The sequence below is a fragment of the Dendrobates tinctorius genome, unplaced genomic scaffold (genome assembly GCF_039654945.1).
Source record: "Dendrobates tinctorius isolate UK_male_01 unplaced genomic scaffold, ASM3965494v1 ptg000455l, whole genome shotgun sequence".
NCBI classification, from domain to species: domain Eukaryota; kingdom Metazoa; phylum Chordata; class Amphibia; order Anura; family Dendrobatidae; genus Dendrobates; species Dendrobates tinctorius.
The window spans coordinates 1,348,651-1,372,593 of NW_027362117.1; the positions used below are offsets into that span (position 1 = coordinate 1,348,651).

At 45.3% G+C, this 23,943-nt stretch overlaps 1 protein-coding gene across 1 annotated transcript in view; it reads right to left on the reverse strand.

Annotated features, from left to right (window-relative positions):
- LOC141077469 (uncharacterized) overlaps positions 1-21,974 on the reverse strand; it is a 52,358-nt gene extending 30,384 nt beyond the window's left edge. Inside the window, exon 1 of the mRNA XM_073564410.1 lies at positions 21,424-21,974. Coding sequence (XP_073420511.1) covers positions 21,424-21,810 — 387 coding nt within the window. The 5' untranslated portion in view covers positions 21,811-21,974. The remainder of the gene's footprint in view (positions 1-21,423) is intronic.
- Between the last annotated feature and the right edge of the window lie 1,969 nt (positions 21,975-23,943).

A 23,943-nucleotide genomic window follows, 5' to 3' on the forward strand; every position in this document is an offset into this window, starting at 1 on the left:
TATATTCAAGGAGAGTTGTAAATTATGGTTTTCTCTTAGACCCCCATCGTCTGGGGATGAGACTCAGCGGGTGGGGATTGTTATCTCCTTACTTAGGGAGGGTCCCCAATCCTGGGCTTTTTCGTTGCCCCCTACTGCCCCTGAACGGATGTCGGTAGATAGGTTCTTTGAGGCCCTAGGACTTATCTATGATGAACCGGACCGTGTTAGGGTGGCAGAGGACACTATTTTGGGTCTGGGGCAAGGGAAGCACTCAGCCGAATGGTACAGCTCCGAATTCCGTCGATGGTCCACTGAGGTGTCCTGGGACGACTCTGCACTGAGATGTCTGTTCAGGAAGGGACTGTAGGATTGCTTGAAGGATGCTCTGGCTCTCCATCCACCTCCCAGTTCATTGGAGGAGGCTATGAGTCAGGCTATCCGTATGGATCGGAGACTGCGGGAGAGAGGTGTTACTCAGCGAGGGGTTCCGTTTTTCCCTGCTAACCCTGATGTTTTGCTTCCATCTGAACCTATGGAGGTGGGAGCCACCAACCCCCAGGAGAAAGAGAGGAGACTGCGACGTGATGGAAAATTGTGTTTTTACTGCGGAGGTCCCGGACATTGGAAAAAAGACTGCCCCTCCTGTCCTCCGACTAACAAGCGGCTGAGTCTAGGTGATAATCGTGGAGGTCACCCAGACTCTCAGGTACCTTTTTCTTCCTTTTCAAGAGTACTGCTAAAGGTGGAACTTGGTGTTGAGAACGGCTTTTTCCATACTTCGGCTTTTGTAGACTGTGGGTCATCCCTGAACCTGACTGACTCTAAGCTGGTGGCTCGCTGTAGATTAGGGACAGTTAGGTTGGGGACTCTCTTAAAAATTGTGGCTATTGATTCTACACCTCTCACTAAGGATGGTCTCCATTTCAGTTCTAAAGAATTTACCCTCAGGGTGGGGGCCCTACACCAGGAGCGCATGTCATGCTTTGTTTTGGATAACCTCCCTGCTGGCCTGGTGTTAGGGTTTCCCTGGTTGCAACGGCATAACCCAGTTATTGACTGGGGGTCCCGGGATATTGTTAAATGGGGACCTGGGTGTTCTGAAAATTGTCTATGTCATCCGTCAACCTGGAGGGTATTCCGGAGTACCTAAAGGGTTTTAAGGATGTGTTCTCCGAAAAGGAGGCTGAGGTTCTACCACCACACCGCCCATTCGATTGTGCCGTGGATCTTGTTCCCTGTGCCAAATTGACCAAAGCCCGGCTGTACAATTTCTCCGGCCCTGAGCGGGCTGCTATGAAGGAGTATATCTCTGAGAGCCTCCGTAAAGGGCATATACGGCCATCTGTCTCTCCCGTGGCAGCGGGGTTCTTTTTTGTAAAAAAGAAGGATGGTGGTTTACGCCCATGCCTCGATTTTCGAGAACTGAATAAAATAACCATAAGAAAAGCCTACCCTCTCCCACTGATACCTGATTTGTACAATCAATTGTCGGGGGCCAGGTGGTTCTCTAAGTTGGACCTCAGGGGAGCATACAATCTCATCCGTATGCGGGAGGGGGATGAATGGAAAACTGCGTTTCTCACCTCTGAGGGTCTGTTTGAAAATTTGGTTATGCCCTTCGGTTTGACTTCCGCACCAGCGGTATTCCAGAATTTCATTAACCATGTTTTTTCTGATTTTATTGGACGTTTTGTAGTTGTTTATCTTGACGATATACTTATATATTCTGATAGACAAAGTCATATGGGTCATCTTCATGCGGTTCTCCAGAGGCTCAGGGAGAACTCACTCTTTGCCAAATTGGAGAAGTGTTCATTTTTTACTCAAGAAGTGTCCTTTCTAGGGGTCATCCTGTCTGCTGAGGGGTTTCGTATGGACCCTAGGAAGGTACAGGCCATTGTGGATTGGGTGCAACCCAGAGATCTCAAGGGTCTTCAGCGATTTCTGGGTTTCGCCAATTATTATAGAAAATTCATCAAGGGGTTCTCTCAAGTGGTCAAACCTCTCACTGATCTCACCCAAAAGGGAGCGGATCTTAAAAACTGGTCAGCTCCAGCTGTGGCGGCGTTTTCTTTGTTAAAAGAACGTTTCATGACTGCTCCGGTACTGGTGCAACCTGACTTGTCTAAACCATTCATCGTAGAAGTAGATGCCTCTGAGGTGGGAGTGGGGGCTGTGTTGTCCCAGGGGCCCACCACATTAACTAACTTAAGACCCTGTGCCTTCTTTTCTAAAAAATTTTCCTCTGCTGAAAGGAATTATGATGTGGGTAACCGAAAGTTGTTGGCCATTAAATTGGCTTTTGAAGAATGGAGGCATTTTTTGGAGGGGGCTGTCCATCGTATCACTGTCATTACAGATCACAAGAATCTGTCTTACATCGAATCCGCCAAACGTCTGACTCCGAGACAGGCAAGGTGGTCACTTTTTTTTTTCCTGATTTCAGTTTTCCATCACTTTCAGACCAGGTTCCAAGAATGTGAAGGCGGATGCCTTGTCTCGCAGCCTAGATCCGGTATCGCCTCCGGAGCCTCCTTCCTCCATTCTTCAGCGCGGGGTGGTGGTGGCTTTGGTGTCCCAGAGATTGGAGCAGGAGATTCGTGAGGCCCAATCTCTTGCTCCCCCGTCCATACCTGAAAATAAGCTCTTTGTGCCTGTCCAGTATCGGTTAAGAGTACTTCAGGAGTTCCACGACTCAGCTCTGAGTGGGCATCCAGGAATCTCGGCCACTCGTAAAGCCATCACTAGGCTGTTCTGGTGGCCCTCGTTAACTTCTGACGTCACTGGTTTTGTGTCCTCCTGTGAAACTTGTGCCCCCGCTAAAGCCTCCCACAACCGGTCGGCCGGGGAATTGGTGCCACTGCCAATTACGGATAGACCGTGGACTCACCTGTCCATGGATTTTATCACCGATCTCCCACCCTCTAATGGCAAAACCGTGATCTGGGTAGTTGTGGATAGGTTCAGCAAACAAGCACATTTTGTACCCTTAACGGGCCTTCCTAATGCTGAGACTCTATCTAAGCTATTCATTGAGCATGTGATTTGGTTGCATGGTGTGCTTGTCAGTGTGGTGTCTGATAGAGGGGTGCAATTCGTGTCAAAATTCTGGAGAGCTTTTTGTAAAAGGCTGGGCATCAGTCTGACCTTTTCATCGGCCTACCATCCCGAGACCAATGGTCAGACTGAAAGGACCAATCAGTCTTTAGAGCAGATCCTGCGGTGTCTTGTCACATCCGGACAGGATGATTGGTGCTCTATGATACCTATGGCGGAATTCGCCTTCAATAATCGTATCAATCAGTCTACTGGTACTTCTCCTTTCTTCTGCAACTATGGGTTTCACCCTCATTTTGGCGAATTCTCCAGACTAGATTCGGAGTGTCCAGGGGCTGATTCAGCCTTTTTGCGGTTGGAGGAGGTTTGGAGGGAAGTTCAGAGAAACATTGGGGAGGCTCAGGGCAAATATAAGTTTTTTGCAGATAAACGACGCTCGGTGGGGCTGACTTATCAGGTGGGGGATAAGGTATGGTTATCCACCAAAAACATAAGGCTGAGAATTCCCTCTGCTAAGTTGGGTCCCAAGTTTATTGGTCCGTATGAGATTTTAGAGGTGATTAATCCTGTGGTCTTTCGCCTGCGGTTGCCTCAGTCATTACGGATTCCTAATGTGTTCCATAAAGTGCTTCTGAAGCCGTCGGTGCCTTCCTCTGACGAGTCTCCCTCGCACCCGCAGCCTGTTATGGTAGATGGGCAGACCGAGTACGAGGTGGAACAGGTGGTGGATTCTCGTATGCTCCATCGTTCATTTCAGTACTTGGTCCATTGGAAAGGATACGGTCCTGAGGATCGGTCATGGGTGCCGGCGCGTTCGGTCCATGCGGATCGGTTGGTCCGGGCCTTTCACGCTCATCATCCAGGGAAGCCTGGGGGTCCAGTGGCCCCCCATTGAGAGGGGGGTACTGTCATGGTCCAGTCCGGAGTTATCTTCTGCTGTCTTCACTCTGGACTGGTCATAAGGGGGTTAATCTCCTCAGCCTCGTTCTGGAGCTAGCTGGGCTATTTAAATCCCTCACAGCCTGCTGACCAGTGTTAGTGATAGCTCAAGCTTGCAGTTTAGAGCCGCTGACCCTTGTACCCTGGTGATCCTCCTGCCTTTGACTGATATTCACGTGTATGACCCGGACTGATTTCTGACCCCGTCTCTTGGTATTCATCTCTGCTGTTACGTTCCCTCTCTGGCATCTGACTCCCTGGCTTGTACCCCGACCACGTATTTCGTCTCACGTTTGGACCCCATGCTCATGTTCTGGCTTTCTGACTCGGTTCGTCTGACTATTCTCTCTCGTTACCTGTGGCACCTGTGCTGTTGCTCAGGGTTGCTGCTCTTAGTGTATAACCTCTCTTCCCTCACCAGCACCCCCTGGTGGAGGTTTCACTACACGGGGTTTTTTAAATCAGTGCCGCCTCCATTTTGAATTAATCCCCCAGCAGTACCCCACTGACCGAGCCAAAGTGGCCTTCATCATTTCGCACCTTGAGGGAGATGCCCTGCAAGGCCTTTGTTTCTACTGCGGCAGCAGCTCCCATTTGCTCCGAACCTGTCCTGACCGTCCGGAAAACTTCTCCGCCTAGGCCAGGTAAGAGAGGCCTTCCTGGGCGTTTTTGATACCTCTCAACCCCTCACTTTGTCTGTCCTTTTGCATGTTGAAGGGAAGCGGGCTTCTCTGGTGGCCTATGTGGACTCGGGTGCCTCCGAAAATTTTATTAGGCTTGAGGAGGTCAACAAATTTTCGGTTCCTGTGAAACCCTTAGTGAACCCCCTAAGCCTCGCTTCTGTAGATGGTCGAGCCCTGCTAGAGACAGTTACTCATGTCACTCATGAGATAGAGTTGCAGGTAGGAGCCCTACACAGGGAGAAAATTACGTTTTTTGTCTTGGCAGGTATATGCATATCAACCTGCTGCTTATTTGTCTTCACTTCTGCTTATTAACAACTCGCCTGCCCTTTTACACATTCTGTGCACTCTCTGCATATCCACCCCTCCCTTTTCCCCTCTCCCATGTATAACTCTGAGGCTCTATTGACATTTCTTACCCACACCAAACCATCCAAAACCTCCATGCAGCACTCAAAACGTTCATACAAATCATCCCACCACCTGCTTTTTCTGTTTTTTCTCCTTTTACTAGTTGCAGGTGACATCTCCCCCAACCCTGGGCCTCCCTCCACCAGCATACGCTACTCTCCTCCATCTGCATATAGAAACCCTGCTAATCTTATTAACATTCAGTGCATGCCTTCTCCTATCACTTTCCAATGTGCTCTCTGGAATGCACGGTCTGTGTGTAACAAACTGACTTACATTCACGATCTTTTTCTCTCTAATTCCCTTAACCTTCTGGCTATTACAGAAACCTGGATCCAGCATTCAGACACCACCTCTGCTGCCGCTCTCTCGTTTGGTGGGCTGAAATTTTCACATACCACCAGACCTGAGAACAGACAGGGTGGAGGTGTTGGTTTGCTCCTTTCATCACAATGTGCTTTCCAGGTCATCCCCCCCGGTTCCCTCACTTACATTTCCTTCCTTTGAAGTCCACGCCGTCAGACTCTTTAAGCCCTTCTCCTTACGAGTGGCGGTTGTTTATCGCCCTCCAGGCTCCTCCCGCCAGTTTCTAGACCACTTCGCCACCTGGCTTACTCACTTTCTATCCTGTGACATTCCCACCCTCATCATGGGAGACTTTAACATCCCCATCAATGATCCGCTCTCCCAGTCTGCCTCTCATCTTCTTTCTCTAACTTCTTCATTCGGCCTCTCACAGTTTACTAATTCTCGTACACATGAGGACGGGAATACTCTAGACCTGGTTTTCTCCCGTCCCGGCTCACTGCACGACTTTACTAACTCACCTCTCCCGCTCTCGGACCACAACCTTCTTTCCTTCTCAGTCAAGAATTGTCTCCTCACCCGGGACACCCCCACTTACCACACTTATCGGAATACGCGTACCATTAATACCCAACAGCTTATGGACAATCTCCACACATCTTTAGCCCCCATCTCCACCCTCTCCTGTCCAGACATAGCATTGTCACACTTCAATAATACACTGAAGAATGCCCTAGATGAAGCAGCACCTTCTATATGCAGAAAGACCCGACACAGACAACGGCAGCCCTGGCACACAACGCAAACACGCCTTCTTCAGCGCTGCTCAAGGTGTGCAGAGCGGCAGTGGAGAAAATCTCTCTCAGCAGAAGACTTCACCCACTATAAGTTCATGCTCAAAACCTATAACTCTGCCCTTCATCTGGCCAAACAATCCTACTTCACCACCCTCATCACCTCACTATCCAACAACCCAAGACGACTTTTTGAAACCTTAAACTCCCTCCTGAAACCTAAAGTACAGGCCCCCATCACCAACCTCAGCGGTGAGGATCTGGCCACTTATTTCCTAGAAAAAATCAACCACATCCATCAGGATATCTCAGCCCAATCTCCTCAGTGCCTGGATCCCCTTCCCGGCCGCACCTCAAGCTCACTAGACATCTTTGAGCCTGTTTCAGAAGAAGAAGTTTCCAAGCTCCTCGCTTCTGCTCGGCCTACAACCTGCAACAGTGACCCCATTCCTTCACAGCTCCTGCAGTCTCTCACCTGTGGTCACCACTCACCTGACTAAAATTTTTAACCTCTCTCTTTCTTCAGGTATATTTCCCTCCTCATTTAAACATGCCATCATAACCCCTTTACTTAAAAAGCCATCCCTGGACCAGAACTGCACTGCTAACTACAGACCTGTCTCTAACCTTTCCTTCATCTCTAAACTCCTGGAACGCTTGGTCCACTCCCGTCTAATCCGCTATCTCTCGGATAACTCTCTTCTCGACCCCTTACAATCTGGTTTCCGCTCTTTACACTCTACTGAAACTGCCCTCACTAAAGTCTCTAATGATCTAATAACAGCTAAATCGAAAGGTCATTGCTCCCTGCTGATTCTCCTGGATCTCTCTGCCGCATTTGACACTGTGGATCACCAGCTCCTCCTCACTATGCTCCGCTCTATAGGCCTCAAGGGCACAGCCCTCTCCTGGTTCTCCTCCTACCTCTCTGACCGCTCCTTCACTGTATCTTTTTCCGGCTCCTCTTCCTCTTCTCGTCCCCTTACTATCGGGGTCCCGCAGGGCTCAGTCCTAGGCCCCCTCCTCTTCTCTTTATACACTGCCCCTATTGGACAAAAAATCAGCAGATTTGGGTTCCAGTATCATCTCTATGCCGATGACACCCAATTATACACTTCTTCCCCTGACATCACCCCTACCCTAATTCAAAATACCAAGGATTGTCTGTCTGCTGTCTCTAGCATCATGTCCTCCCTCTATCTGAAACTAAATCTCTCCAAAACTGAACTTCTTGTGTTTCTCCCCTCTACTAACCTCACTCTACCTAACATCGAAATAACCCTGGAGGGTTCAACCATAACTCCCAAGCAGCATGCCCGCTGTCTTGGGGTCATATTCGACACTGAACTTTCCTTTACTCCCTACATCCGATCACTCAGTCGCTCTTGTCACCTGCATCTTAAAAACATCTCCAGAATCCGACCTTTTCTCACCTTTGAAACTGCTAAGACTCTTACTGTCGCTCTTATTCATTCTCGTCTGGACTACTGCAACTCTCTTCTGATCGGTCTCCCTCTTACCAAACTTTCTCCTCTCCAATCCATCTTGAACGCGGCAGCCAGGGTCATATTTCTGTCCAGCCGCTTCACCGATGCCTCCATCTTGTGCCGGTCATTACACTGGCTACCTATTTGCTACAGGGTCCAGTATAAACTCATCTCTCTCACCCACAAAGCTCTCCACTGTTCTGCACCACCTTATATCTCCTCTCTCATCTCTGTCTATCGCCCTACACATGCCCTCCGTTCTATAAATGACCTAAGACTAACATCCCCCATAATCCGAACCTCGCACCTCCGTCTCCAAGACTTCTCTCGTGCTGCTCCAGCTCTCTGGAATGCACTTCCCCAGACGATCAGACTGATACCTAGCCCTGACCTATTCAAGCGCGCTTTGAAAACCCATCTCTTCAAACAAGCCTACCACATCAACTACTCAGCAAACTAACTTTGCCCTGTTCCCTCCTTCCAAATATTATTCTGAATCTGCACCCTACTATTCATCTGTCTCCACACCCTCCATGCACACGATAACTGCACTTGATACTTGTCTATTGCACTTAAACACACGGGCTGATGACCGGATCATGCAGCTTTATATGAAAATCGAAATTTATTATAATTGCCAGACCTGAATTAACAAGCACTTCTCACCTACTGTGTCCCCCCATTTCCTTGTAGATTGTAAGCTTGCGAGCAGGGACCTCACTCCTAATGTCACTGTTTGAATTGTCTTAACTTGTATTTAACTTGTATTGAATTTATTGTCTGTACATGTCCCCGCTTAATTGTAAAGTGCTGCGGAATATGTTGGCGCTATATAAATAAAAATTATTATTATTATCTTCCATCCTATTCTACTCGGTCTTCCTTGGTTACGACTCCACGAGCCCACTTTGGACTGGCATAGCGACAATGTTTTGCGCTGGGGGGAGTCTTGTCGGGCTCGGTGTCTGCTGCCGGTGCGTCCTGTGGGTATCCCTCTTCCCTCTCCTGTTCTCTCCGGATTGCCGTCTGCCTACAGTGCCTTTGTGGATGTTTTCGATAAGAAAGAGGCCAAAACTCTACTGCCGCACCGACCCTACGACTGCCCCATTGAGCTCGCTCCCGGCACCACTCCGCCTCGGGGTAGGATTTATCCTCTCTCCTCGGCGGAGAACCAAGTCATGTCTGAATACATCCAAGACAACCTGGCCAGGGGTTTCATTCGCAAGTCATTGTCCCCTGCAGGAGCGGGCTTCTTTTTTGTGAAGAAGGATGGGTCGTTGCGTCCCTGCATCGATTACCGTGGCCTGAATCGCATCACCGTGAAGAACAAATATCCACTGCCACTCATCTCTGAGCTCTTTGATCGGCTGAAAGGAGCACGTGTGTTTACAAAGCTTGAACTACGAGGGGCCTATAATCTGGTTCGCATACGTGCTGGAGATGAGTGGAAGACGGCGTTTAACACACGAGACGGGCACTACGAGTATTTGGTTATGCCCTTTGGGCTCTGCAACGCACCTGCAGTATTCCAGGAACTTGTTAATGATGTCTTTCGAGATCTCCTCTACTCCTGTGTCGTAGTCTAACTTGATGACCTCTTAGTCTTCTCTCCGGATCTGGCCACACATCGCCGAGACGTTCGCCAAGTCCTCCAACGTCTTAGGGAGAACCATCTTTTTGCCAAGTTGGAGAAGTGCCTCTTTGAGCAGACTTCGTTGCCGTTCCTTGGTTACATCGTCTCGAACACAGGGTTAGAGATGGACCCTGAGAAAGTCTCGGCAGTTCTCAAATGGCTGCGTCCCCTCGGACTAAAGGCTATCCAGCGGTTTTTGGGGTTTGCCAATTATTACCGGCAATTTATCCCCCACTTTTCTTCGTTGACTAAACCCATCTCGGCTCTTGTTCGCAAAGGGGCTGATCCCAATCATTGGCCCTCTGATGCTGAAGCTGCCTTTGAAAGCTTGAAGCAGGAGTTTGCGAAGACTCCGGTACTTCATCGTCCAGATACCAGCCGACCATTCATTTTAGAGGTTGACGCCTCCTCGGTGGGAGCAGGAGCAGTCCTTCTGCAGAAGATCTCCTCTGGGCGTACTCTCACCTGCGGATTCTTTTCAAAGGCTTTCTCCGCTCCCGAACGTAACTATGCCGTTGGAGACAGAGAACTTTTGGCCATAAAGATGGCTCTTGAAGAATGGCGCCATCTTCTCGTGGGTGCTCTCCATCCGTTCATCATTTTTACGGATCACAAAAATTTGGCCTATCTTCAGTCCGCCCAAAGGCTCAATCCACGGCAGGCCAGATGGTCATAGAATCATAGAATCGTAGAGTTGGAAGGGACCTCCTGGGCCATCTGGTCCCACCCCCTGCTCAAAGCAGGATTCGCTAAATCATCCCAGTCAGATGTCTGTCCAGCCTCTGTTTGAAGACTTCCATTGAAGGAGAACTCACCACTTCTCATGGCAGCCTGTTCCACTCATTGATCACTCTAACTGTCAAAAAGTTTTTTCTAATATCTAATCTGTGTCTCCTCCCATTCAGTTTCATCCCATTGCTTCTAGTCTTTCCTTGTGCAAATGAGAATAAAGTTGATCCTTCTACAATGTGACAGCCCTTTAGATATTTGTAGACAGCTATTAAGTCTCCTCTCAGTCTTCTCTTTTGCAAACTAAACATTCCCAAATCCTGCAACCTTTCCTCATAAGACAGGGTTTGCAGACCGGTCACCATTCTGGTCGCTCTTTTCTGAACTTGCTCCAGTTTGTTGATGTCTTTTTTAAAATGTGGTGCCCAAAACTGGACACAATATTCCAGATGAGGTCTGACCAAAGAGGAGTAGAGGGAAATAATGACTTCACGTGATCTAGACTGTATGCTTCTGTTAATACATCCTAGAATTGCATTTGCCTTTTTTGCTGCTGCATCACACTGTTGACTCATATTCAGTCTGTGATCTATTAGTATACCCAAGTCTTTTTCACATGTGCTGTCACTTAGCCCTATTCCTCCCATTCTATATATGCTTTTTTCATTTTTATTGCCCAGATGTAGTACTTTGCATTTCTCCCTGTTAAAAACCATTCTGTTAGTTGCTGCCCACTTCTCCAGTTTATTTAAATCTTTTTGAATCCTCTCTCTCTCTTCTCTAGTATTAGCTATCCCTCCTAGCTTTGTTCTTCGAACGCTTTGACTTAAAACTCCACTTCCGACCCGGGGATAAGAATGTTAAGGCAGATGCCCTGTCACGGTCGTTCCAGCCAGTGGATGAGGAGGGTCCAGCACACCTCATCGACCCCACCAGGATCCTTACCGTGGTCCCTCTAAGCCTAGTCTCCCCACCTTCTGGTAAAACCTTTGTTCAGAGTGGAGATAGACTCAAGGTTCTTCGTTGGAGCCACTTGTCAAAATTTTCAGGACATTCTGGAGTTAAGAAGACTCTCTTGCTTGCCTCCCGCCATTATTGGTGGCCTTCGCTTCGCAGGGACGTCCAGGATTTCATCACCTCCTGTCCTTCGTGTGCCCGGAACAAGGTACCACGACATCGTCCTTCGGGACTCCTACATCCGTTACCTGTACCTACCAATCCATGGACTCATATTGCGATGGATTTCATCACCGATTTGCCCTCCTCTTCCAAATGTACGGTTATTTTGGTAGTCGTGGACCGATTTTCCAAAATGGCTCACTTTATCGCTCTACCTGGTCTTCCTAACGCTTCTGAGTTGGCAAGGATCTTCCTGCTCCATGTCTTTCGCCTCCATGGTTTCCCACAGCATATTGTCTCGGATCGAGGACTCCAGTTTACCTCTCGTTTTTGGCGAGCCCTCTGCGGGTTGCTGAAGATTACTTTGGATTTTTCCTCTGCCTACCACCCCCAGTATAATGGTCAAGTCGAGCGAGTCAACCAGGCTCTAACATCCTATCTTTGCATTTTTCCAATGTGCACCAAGATGATTGGGTTTCACTTCTTCCCTGGGCTGAGTTTGCATATAATAACCACCCAAGTGAAGCCTCCTCCAATTCTCCCTTTTTTGTGGTTTTTGGTCAGCACCCCGGCATACCCCTTCCTTTGTCCCTTACCTCGGGTGTATCGGCAGCGGACTCTTTTTGTCTGCGGACTTCTCTCAGATTTGGAGGGAGACCAAAGTAGCCCTCGAGGGTGCCAGCCTCAGGATGAAGAGGTATGCTGACAAGAGTCGGCTAGATGCACCTCCGTATCGCCCAGGGGATAAAGTTTGGTTGTCTTCTCGGCATGTCAGGTTGAAGATTCCCTCCTATAAATTAGGTCCTCGTTACATTGGCCCCTTTGAGATCTTAGTCGCATCAACGACGTGGCCTACAAATTGAAATTGCCCGCTTCACTAAGGATTCCCAATAACTTTCATGTATCTCTCCTCAAACCTGCAGTATTTAACCAATACCACTCCGCGCCTTCCCAAATTTCCCAACCCTGTAGCTCGGATAATACCTTTGAGGTTCAGGATATATTGGCTTTGAAGACAGTTAAGGGAAAGACCCTGTTTTTGGTGGATTGGAAGGGTTTCGGTCCTGAGGAGAGATCATGGGAACCCCAGGAGAATATTGATGCTCCTCGCATTATGAGACGATTTCTCTCCAGCGTGAGGAGAGGGGGACGTAAAGAGGGGGTACTGTTACGCCCCCGGGCTTCACTTACCCGCGACGCGCTCTTCCCTGCGCGCCCCTGCTCTCCGGCGCGTCCTCGCGCCTGGCCTCCGGCTCCCCCAGTGGGAGGAGTCTGCGCACTGCCTCCCTCCAGGCACGCAGCCCCCTGGGTAACATGACGCGCTGGCCCCGCCTCCAACATGGTGGCGCCCAGCGCTACTTATGTCCGGCGTCTGGACAGGTAAGACGCCTGTTCTTCTAACACGGTTTTGCTGTCTTTGAAGCACTCTCCGTGTCCCAGGCCCTATTATCCTGCCTCTGTTTGTGCTCTTGCTCCTTGCACCCTTACTCTTGCCTCTATCTTCTCTGCCTCCGTCAGTCCTTCCTCTGCTCCCCTGCTGTACTGTGTTCCTCAGTTGCTCCTACTCGGCCCTGCTCCTCACATCCTTCCACTTTGTGTCTTCTTTTGTAGCCTCCAGCCACTCGCACCCGCTACGCTCCGGTCCTGCGCTCTGCCTGATCCCTACGCTCTCTGTGATCTCCTGTGCTCTCTGTACGGATACGCCTGTGCCTCCACTCCTGCCTAGCCCTTGTCGCCCCTTTGGTTCCGGCTGTCGCGGTTCCATCCCCTGGGGGTCTGCCCCTAACACTCCCTGTATAGGGGGTGGTCCTCACCTGGGCGCTCGCCCTCAGGGGCTCTGGAGCCGTGACCCAGAGGGTCCACTTCCGGGTTGCATCTCCATACCTTCCCGCTACAGCAACCGTAACACAGGGGCTGCTATTTGAAATTTAAACAGCCGGAGTCTAATCTCCAGACAATGAATTTATATGCTACTAGCAACCTAATGAAGGTCATCTAGACTGAAATATATATTGATACACCATTTCTTGATTGCAATAAAAATTAGCCCTTTTTTGAGAGTACCAGATACCACATATTTTTTATCGTAAGGGTTGGGACCCTATACGTGCACCTCCTTTTTGTCTAAAGAGTGCTGTTCTTTTTTTTTTTTTCCTAATTTTGTCTTTTCACCATGATGCCACCACCAACAAAAATTAAAAACTATATAACAACCAAAAATCAAAATTTATGCCTTCATGAACTAAAAAATGACAACAATTTGGTTAGGCGTAAATGAGACCTGGTGGAGTGTATTGTATTGTTGGATGCCTCTGTATATCCAAAATTAGTATATGACATTTTGGATAACAATGCTTCTTACCGTAGACTGCAGTCCAATCCAACTGAAGTAATTTCTAAAGGCTTATACAATATTTTGGATGAAGGTTTGAAAATGGGAATTTTAAATAAATACACAATAAAATTACTTTTTAAAAAACACCCATTGCACTCATTTTTCATGGCCTTCCTAAAACGCACAAAAGCGTATTTCCCCCACCCCTCCATTCCATCATCTCAGGTATAGGGTTCCTCAATGTTGAAAGCTATGGATGACTTTAAATAGCAATATTTATATATTTATTTTTTTACCTGCGATTTGGTAACTCTTTTTACTTATACATTATATATGATGAGGTTGCATTGCCTTAATAATTATAGTTCCCATTATCAAGATCTAAAATAATTTTTAGTAATGTGCAAACAATTTTTGCCGCAGCATAACTTTTTCAGTTTCAACAATGAATTTTATTTTGCAAGTAGAGGGAGCTCCGATGGGGTCACGCTTCTTCCCATCACTTGCAATTTTATTTTTAGGATGGTGGGAGAAACAGTTTATTATTTCCGTAGACAATCCCTTTGCAGAGAATTTAATTTAGTACGGTCGGTAAGTGGACGACATACTAATAGTGTGGTCCGGTAGCGTAGTGACCGTGCCAAGTTTCACTGATTACCTCTGTGATAATCTATGTAATATATATTTTGCGAATTCCACTCCAAATTCAAGAATGGAATTTTTGGATTTGTTTTTTCTGGTGACATTGTATGAAGCCAAGTTCACACCATTATGCATCAGAAAGAGGTGCGAGGAAATACCACAATACATGCAACTAGGGCTCATCCCATCCACACTTTAGAATTGGTCCCTATGGTGAAATTATGAGAGCCAAATGGATATATTCAGATAAGCAGGCGATTTGCCAGGAAAAACAGATAATTAAAAGCCGACTATTAGCTCAAGGCTAAAATAAAAAATCCATTAAAACAGCAGAAGATAAAAATCATAAGTATGGACAGAAGTTTACTTCTATGTAATGACAAAAAGAAAATGTTTAATAAGTTTGTGTTCAGCTCACCTTACAGTAGACAGTTCAATCAAGTAAAATCCATTATACACAAATACTGACCTATTCTGAATCAAGATGTGAAACTTTAAAAAATTATCAAAGAAAATGGGTTTCAGCCTGTGCCAAGGAGAGGAAGGTCACTTTATGATCTCTTATCTCCAAGTTTATATTGTAGTAAAGCCAGGTAGCACTGTTGGTCCTGATTGCATGTTCCTGACTATGTCTAGAGCCAAGTCCTGTGGTCATTGTGAGTCAGTCAGTGAGGGAAGCTGAGCAGTCTGTGAGGCGGAGGTCAGTGACCAGCAAATGTGAGCTGTCTGGGAGGCAAACACTCCTCTGGTAATGGGGCTGAAAAGAAGCCAGTTACAGACTGCCTGAGATAACTAATGTCTGTGCTGGGGTGTGAGTACAACAATGATAATGTACTGTGCTTACTACAACAAAAGGACTGTGAACTTTATTAAGCATTTTAGGCTGAGGAAAAGCTGTAATGTTTTGATTTTCTTATGCTGGGGAAAGCATATGGAGCATATGGACTGCGGAGAAACGCCATAAACCTTACCTTGTTTCTGCCTGTGCTAAGCGAGTGTCTACTCACGAGTGTAAATCCCTACAATATAAGGAGAAAAAATAAACCACTGCAACATGGTCAGTGGTGAAAGTTTTTTTTTTATTGTGGTAAACAAAGATATATAGTAAATCTATTACACTTGGTTATAGCCTTTTTCCTTTTCATACTAAATTGGATATGTAAGCTGTTGTTCACACATCTGTGTTTTTCTTCAGTTTTTCGTTGGTGTTTGCTGGGGCCAGGAGCGTCTCCAGGACACAGCAGGTGCTCTCCCTGTGGGTTCTGGTTTTGTCATACAGACGCTGATGCCCAGGTGCTGACATGTGAATGAGGCCATAATGAATTTTGGCTGGTGCAATGTTTGTTACCTGCTTCCAAGTGTCATCGTTATTCTCGTGCAGTGGATAGGCTATTAAGGGCTTTACGTTGTTTTAATTTTGTCTTTTTAATATTCACTATGACTAAGGTCGGTTACACGCCAGAAACGCGTCAGCTGCTTTCTATGGAGTATGGCTGGTTTCACACTTGCGTTGGGCAGAGCTGCGGAGGGCTGCGTAGTTCCTCCGTTAAGCCCTGCCCGCTGCCACACCTCATCCATTCAGCTCCGCCTGTGTCCTGCGTACCTATATTTAACATTGGGTACGCAGGCCATGCGAATGTATGCAGATGCCTCCGCATACGTCGTTTTGACGCTGCGACGAAAGCAACATGCTGCATATTGTTGCGGTCAGCGCAGAGTCAAAACAATGCATGCGGAGACATTTGCATACATTTGCATGGCCTGCGTACCCAATGTTAAAGATAGGTACGCTAGACACATGCCGACGTAGTTTTCTCTACCTCTACCATTAATCTGGATGAAAGATAAGACATCCGGAATGATCTTAGAGAACCAAGTGTAGCTACCAATAGTCATGGGAATGGTTATGGGACCATTTACAAACAATTTGTTCTCCATCAATCTATAGTGAGTAATTACACTGGTCTACAAAAAAAAAAAAAAAAAAAAATTTCTGACATGGACTTTAAGAACAGTTTTAGACTAATTTGAGGGTGCTGAATTCAAATCTGATCTTATAATTTCTCTATCACATCACGTTTTTGCGCTATAGGTATATAGCCCATTTTCATGAATTCCATGAAAAATATAAGTAGTGTATGAAAAGTGCCGGTTTATACAGTTCACTAAGGTAAATTTAGTTTTCATTTAGTCTCCCAATAAATGTGAGAATATCTTTGTTTTCTTTGAGGCTATGTGCCCACGTAGCGTTTTAAAATGCACCCTGAAAACCGGACTCATTCCCAGAAATCGCGCGTTTTTTTATGCGCGATTTCATCGCGATTTTCGCGTGCGATATTCAAGCACTTTCCAAGCGATTTGAAGCATCGCTTAGAAAGTGATTGACAGGTTGGTCACACTCGTCAAACATAGTGTTTGACAAGTGTGACCGGATTTTTACTATTGAGGCCGCCTATGCGGCATCAGTAGTAAAAGATAGAATGTTAAAAATGATAAAAAAATAAAACGGGTTATATTCACATTCCGACGTCCCGCGCAGTCTCAGCGGCGCTCCCGTTCCCAGCGATGCCTTGCGAGACCTGTGATGACGTTGGTCTCGCATTGCTATAGCGATCTCACGAGACCGCTAGAGTCACGCGAGACTACGTCATCACTGGACCTTGCCGCAAGGCATTACTGGGAACGCTGAGGCCGGGAATGCAGCGCGGGACGTCGGAAGGTAAATATACCCCAATTTTTTTATTTTTTATTCTTTTTTTTACAGGGGTATGGTACCCAGGGCCTGGAGGACAGTCTCCTCTCCTCCACACCGTGGGTACCAACCGCACATGAGACGCTTAACTTCGCGCATGATTCCGCACAAAAGAATGACCATGCTGCGACTTTTTCCGCGATGCGATTCCGCCGCGGAAAAAAGCGCAGCATTAGCACAGCATGTGCGGAATGCCATAGGAATGCATGGGGTGCGTTCTGTGCACGATTTTTAAACGTTTTCGCGCCGAAAATCGCTGCAAAAACGCTTAAAAATCGCTACGTGGGCACACAGCCTGAATATACATAATTCCCATTTGTTATGATAATAAAGTAAACAAACAGTTTTCAATGTACACAACAGTTGTGTGCAGGTACTGTTTTATTTATTGAAATTTTCAATGAATTTTGATATTTATTGTTTTTATGCTGCTGTTTTTCTGTTTTTTGTTTGTGAATCAATACCTAAGGTGTGTGGGGGGGACAGAAATTCAATGAACAACTCAGGTAGCGAACAACTTTTGTCTTGTATTTCTCTGCAGGATGTTTTGCTGATCTAACAATGGCCTCTACATCTCGCAGAAGACAGTGCGCAAATGATCCAAATATTTTTTGTTACATCTGTGGAAAGTTTACTGTGAAGACTCAGAGGTGCAACATTACTGATCTTGTTAAGAGGGTGTATTTTGCGTACTTCAAAGTAAAGCTTGGAGACCAAGACAAGCATTGGGGTCCTCACAAAGTGTGCAAAACCTGTATTGAGAGCTTGAGATCATGGTCTCAAGGAAAGAATGCTAAACTTCAGTTTGGAGTTTCTATGGTTTGGAGAGAACCAAGCAATCATTTAGAAGACTGCTATTTCTGCCTTGTCGATGTAAAAGGTTTCAATAAGAAAAACAAGCAATATTTGCAATACCCGAGTATCCCTTCAGCTATTCGACCAGTTGCCCATAGTGAAGACATACCTGTTCCAAAATTTACTGCGCTTCCAGAAAACGTTGACACAGATCTCTCCTCACATTGTTATACTGATGAAGAAGACAGTCCAGATATTTTTCAGCCATGTGATGAAGATTGTGACAAACCAATTCTGTTTACTCAGTCTGCTTTGAATGATCTGGTTAGAGATCTTATCTACAAAGAGTCTGCTGAACTATTGGCTTCAAGACTACAAGAGAATCGAATGTTGAAACCCGGTACAAGTGTCTCATTTTATCGTGACAGGGAAGCAGAACTGCGTAAGTACTTCCATTCAGATGGCCAGCTTGTCTATTGTACTGATGTTGAAGGGCTACTTCTCTTTATGGGACTTCCAGCATATGATTCAAGGGATTGGAGGCTTTTTATTGATAGTTCCAAAAGAAGTTTAAAATGTGTTCTGTTACACAATGGAAATAAGTATGGCTCTGTACCAATAGGTCATTCTGTAAAACTTAAAGAAGAATATAAAAACATCAAGATTGTTCTAGAGAGGTTACAATATAATGTTCATGGGTGGTTAATTTGTGTTGATTTGAAAATGGTTAACTTTCTTTTGGGTCTGCAAGGAGGGTACACAAAACACCCTTGTTTTCTGTGCTACTGGGACAGTAGAGCTACAGCAGAGCATTGGGTGAAAACTGAATGGCCTCAGCGACAGAGTTTGGCATCTGGCGATAAGAATGTCATCCAGGATCCTCTAGTGGATAGGAAGAACATTGTCTTTCCTCCCTTGCACATAAAACTTGGATTGATGAAGCAGTTCATCAAAGCTCTCAATCACAGTGGAGAATGCTTTAACTATATATGTTCAACTTTTCCTGGTCTTAGTGAAGAGAAGAAAAAGGCTGGAATATTTGATGGACCTCAAATAAGAACACTTATGAGAGACCCAAATTTAATCACATCAATGAATGAGACAGAAGAAAGAGCTTGGAATGCATTTTGTATTGTGGTGCAGAATTTTCTAGGGGATAAGAAAGCAGACAACTATGAAGAGATTGTGGAAGAGCTACTAATGAGTCTGCGAAATCTTGGATGTAGAATGAGTATCAAGATTCACTATGTACTCAGCCATTTGGACTTTTTTCCAGAGAACCTTGGGGATGTGAGCGAGGAACAAGGGGAGCGTTTTCATCAGGACATTAAAACAATGGAAGAAAGGTATCAAGGCTGGTGGGACTCACATATGATGGCTGACTATTGCTGGAGCTTGATGAGAGACAAACCAGAAGCTGTACATCACAGATCAGCCAAGAAAAGAAAGTTCAAATAACTGCCATTTGCCATTCATCTGTGTGCCATATATATGTGTTTTTATATTTTGTAGTTTAATTCTGTAAGTATATTTGATTTGCTGTACATAGACTTTGTAATCTTGGTTATTCCTTGATTAAAAATATACAAAATGTAGTACCGAAAATCATGTGTTCTTATCATAAAACATTCGATAGGAGTAATTTTCATCAAAAATTGAAAATATCTCGAAATCCTGATGTGATAGCCAAAAACGGAGTTCATAATCAGCAGTCAAAATTGACTTAAAATATGTTTTAAAACCTTTTGCCAGAAAAATTGCGTTGACCAGTGTTATTCACCAGTGGAAACCATTTATGACAGTTGAAAAAACACCCATGAAGGGATGGCCCAGAAAATTCATCCCAAGATCAATACTGAGAGAAATTGCAATAAACCCAAGCTCTAAAGCTCAGACTCTAAAGGCCTTGGTTAGTGTGTTTAAAGTATATGATAGTATAATTAACAAAAGACTGAACAAGCGTACCTTCTCTGGAAGGGTTATCAGGAGAAAGACGCTCATCTCTCAAAAAGAACATGGCAGCTTGGCTAAAGTGTGCAAACAAGAAGACTTCTTGAACATTGTCCTTTGGATAGACAAGACCAAAATGAATATGTTTGACCATCTCGCCCTTCACCGCATTTAATGAAAAAGAAACCGCAAGTTCTCTTTATACGAAAGTATTTTAGGGTCACAGATGAGGCCGTCTATAAAAAAAACAACTTAAACTTGGCTGCAACAGGTTCATGCAACAGGACAATGATCCCGAGAGGCCGATCTACATCAGAAAGGCTGAATAGGAAAGAATCACAGAGCTGCAGTGTTGCAGCTAAAAAAAAAATGCAGAAACGAATTTCCACAAACCACAAGGAATTTTAGCAGCATTGTAAAGTGCATTGAAATTCCTCCATGATGTTGAGAGTCGTACAGAAATATTTTTTTTTAGTTATTACTGCTAAAGGTACAGTATATTTAAAAGCTATTGGCTCATGGAGTAGACATAATATTTCACAAACTACTTCTGTTATTTGGCCTAGTTTGTGAAACGTAAATAATTACATGGTGTAATATCCCATATATTGTTGTTTATTGGAGATTGTATTTACCTAATTTTAAGACCTAAGGACCAGATTATTTTTTACTTTGGCCTGATAAGCAAAACCATGGTATTCAAAACGAATGCACTTAGATTTTCTCATGAATGTATATATAGTATACAGAGAGCTCCCCCTTGTGGTGACTGCAGACAGGATCTTATCATGTATCTCTGTATACAGGGAGCTCCCCATAGTGGTGGCTGCAGACAGGATCTTATCATGTATCCCTGTATACAGGGAGCTCCACCTAGTGGTGTCTGCAGACAGAATCTTATCATCTTATCCTGTATTTCTGTATACAGGGAGCTCCCTCTAGTGGTGGCTGCAGACAGGATCTTATCATGTATCTCTATACAGGGAGCTCTCCCTAGTGGTGACTGCAAACATGATTTCATAATGTATCTCTGTATACAGGGAACTCCCCCTAGTGGTACTGCAGACATGTTCTTATCATGTATCTCTGTATACAGGAAGCTCCCCCTAGTGGTGGCTGCAGACAGGATCTTATGTATCTCTGTATACAGGGAGCTTGCCCTAGTGGTGGCTGCTGACAGGATCTTATCATGTATCTCTGTATACAGGGAGCTCCCCCTAGTGGTGACTGCAGACAGGATCTTATGTATCTCTGTATACAGGGAGCTCCCCCTTGTGTTGGCTGCAGACAGGATCTTATTATATATATATGTATACAGGGAGCTCCCTTAGTGGTGGCTGCAGACAAGATCTCATCATGTATCTCTGTATACAGGGAGCTCCCCCTAGTGGTGACTGCAGACAGGATCTTATCATGTATCTCTGTATACAGGGAGCTCCCCCTAGTGGTGGCTGCAGACAGAATCTTATCATGTTTCTCTGTATACAGGGAGCTCCCCCTTGTGGTGACTGCAGACAGGAGCTTATCATTTATCTCTGTATACAGGGAGCTCCCCCTAATGGTGGCTGCAGACAGAATCTTATCATGCATCTGTGTACAGGGAGCTCCCCCTAGTGGTGATTGCAGACAGGATCTTATCATGTATCTCTGTATACAGAGAGCTCCCCATAGTGGTGGCTCCAGGCAGTATGTTATCATGTATTTTTGTATGCAGGGTTATGTTACTTCTGACACCTATAAATATATTGTTTCTCTTTTTCTAAAGTCCACAAATGTTATTGATCAATTTAAAAAAAAAGATGTTTTTACCTGACTTATTGCCTTTGCATTGGATCCTATGCTGTTTCCAGACAAAGATCTCATAAAGCATCCAGCGTATCGTCCATCTGCTAATAAAATGAAGAACCACAGCAGGGGGCCGTATAGGATTTGTATAGTGGTGTACACCATGTCAGCACAGCTATTTGGTGCTTTACAACATCCACGTGAAAACTTACAGCCTAGAACAAAAAGTACAAATGTGGGAATCCCAAAAAATGTCAAACTGTAGGCGATGCCAAGTGCCTTATCTGAAGGACAGTCGAATTCTGGTTCCATCAAATTTTTCAGTATGAGCAACAACAGCGCGAAGAGTGATGTCCCCACGACATTATGATGTTGAAGGATGAAGGTGCTGAGGTTCGGTATTTCAGTCATTATGCCAAGAAGTAAAAAAAAGTCCTTTAGTGCTGGTGATATTTATGCAGAAAAACTGCGGCTCCTTCCCGACTTCTGTTCTTTTATAAGTTCTTTACTGCGTGAGAAGATTGATTGAAGGATTTATAGAGTTTATCCGACTCGTGTCTTTACCAGGCAGATGAACTGAATGTGCTCTCCGGTATCATAATTACATATTATAGATGACGAAGTATGAAACTTTTCCTGCTGCACAGCTCTATCTGCATAAATTAGATGTAGTTCCATAGCATAGAATGATTTTCCAGTAAATAAAGCGTACCTTCCAAGAACTGTAAAGAAAAAATTTAAAGGATGTTCCAAAATTGAAAGCTGTCCATTATTCATAGTATCCAGATCACTAGTAGTTTGACGATATGGAGCCTCAGTGACCCCGAGAATAATGCTCTGCAGGGTCTGCATGGAGCGGAGGTGCACATGCCCGACTTCCATCTGTTGTCTATGGGGCTGCCAGAAACAGCTGAGTTTGATATCTTTGGCTGTCCCATACACAAGAGTTCTCATGATTTTTGGGGAACCCAGTGGTCAGACCCTCAGTGATCAGAAAGTAACCACCTATTCAATGGATAGCTTACAACTTTCAGTTTGGAGAATACCTCTTTTATGTACGTGTCTCTATAATGTACATTGTACCAAATTTGCAGTTTCGATGCAAAAGTGTTTTGTAGTGTCCGAGTCAGGTGTGCATAGACAACGATGATATGCAGATTGCTCTATCCTGGCTTTGGCTGTTTCTGTGAATGGAGAATACGGCTGTCTATACTGTACAGGCATCATTTTCCCAGACACATTTATATCTGTTCCCCAGGGTTGTGATCAATAATCGCTCAGCACAAACTGCAGTATAAGAGAGAGGAAAGCTGCACATCGTAATAGTGGAGATTTGCTAAGATAAGCGCTCCTGAACTCTGGCTTAATTTTCACCAACAAACTTTAACCTCATAGAGATTCTATGGGATATTGTCAAGAGGAAGATGAGACACCATCCCCAACAATGCAAATGAGCTGAAGGCTCATATGAAAGCAACCGGGGTTTCCATAACCCCTCAGCAGTGCCACAGGCTGATCGCCTCCATGCAATGCTGCATTGATGCAGTAATTGGTGCAAAAAGGAGCCCCGACCAAGTATTGAGTGCATTTAGTGAACATATGTTTCAGTAGGACAACATTTTGAATTTTACAATCATTTTTCAAGCTGGTGTTATAAAGCATTCTAATTTACTGAGAAAATGACTTTTGGGTTTTCATTGGTTGTAAGCCATAATCATCAACATTAACAGAAATAAACACTTGTAATCACTCTATTTGTAATGACTCTATATAATATTAGTTTCACTTTTTGTTTTGAAGTGAAATAAATTAACTTTTTGATGATATTCTAATTTTGTGAGAAGCACCTGTACATCACAGGAGAAGGTTGGGAGGCAAACACATCACTGGGGAGGGCCGGGAGACATGTACATCATTGGGGATGGCTGGGGGCAAATACATCACTGGGGAGTGCTGGAGGCATATAAATCACTGAGGAGAGCTAGGGGCCATATGCATCACTGGGGACGGCTGGAGGCATGTAAATCACTGGAGGCAGTATACATCACTGGAGAGGGCTAGGAGGCATACACAACATTGGGGAGGGCTGGAGGCATATGCATCACTGGGGAGGGCTGGGTGGCATATTGTCACTCACAATCCATTTTTGGATTTGTAGCAGATCTGGTTCCATTGAGTTAAACCTTTTTCCTTTCAGGCCAGCGAGGGTTAAATGTCAGTTTTTCTTACACTGGCATGCTGGTGTATTGCATTGCTGCTTGGTCAGCTGATGCCACCATCCTTTAAAAGGTCACCTGATGCATCGGCTGACTATCATGGCTCTGGATGGGATTTCCCTCACTGTCCTTCTAGAGTTAATTTTGCATGGCCTCCCTTTGGTTTGGGGAGGGCTATATTTAGCCGCCCCTGTGCTGGACTTGTTGTCAGTGATACTTCTGTTCTCGGCTGAGCAGTTGACCCCTGTGATACCTGTGTGTAGTGCCTGTTCTTGTATGCTTGTACCGTGTATGACCTGGCCCATCCCTCGTTTTGTATCTGCGCTTA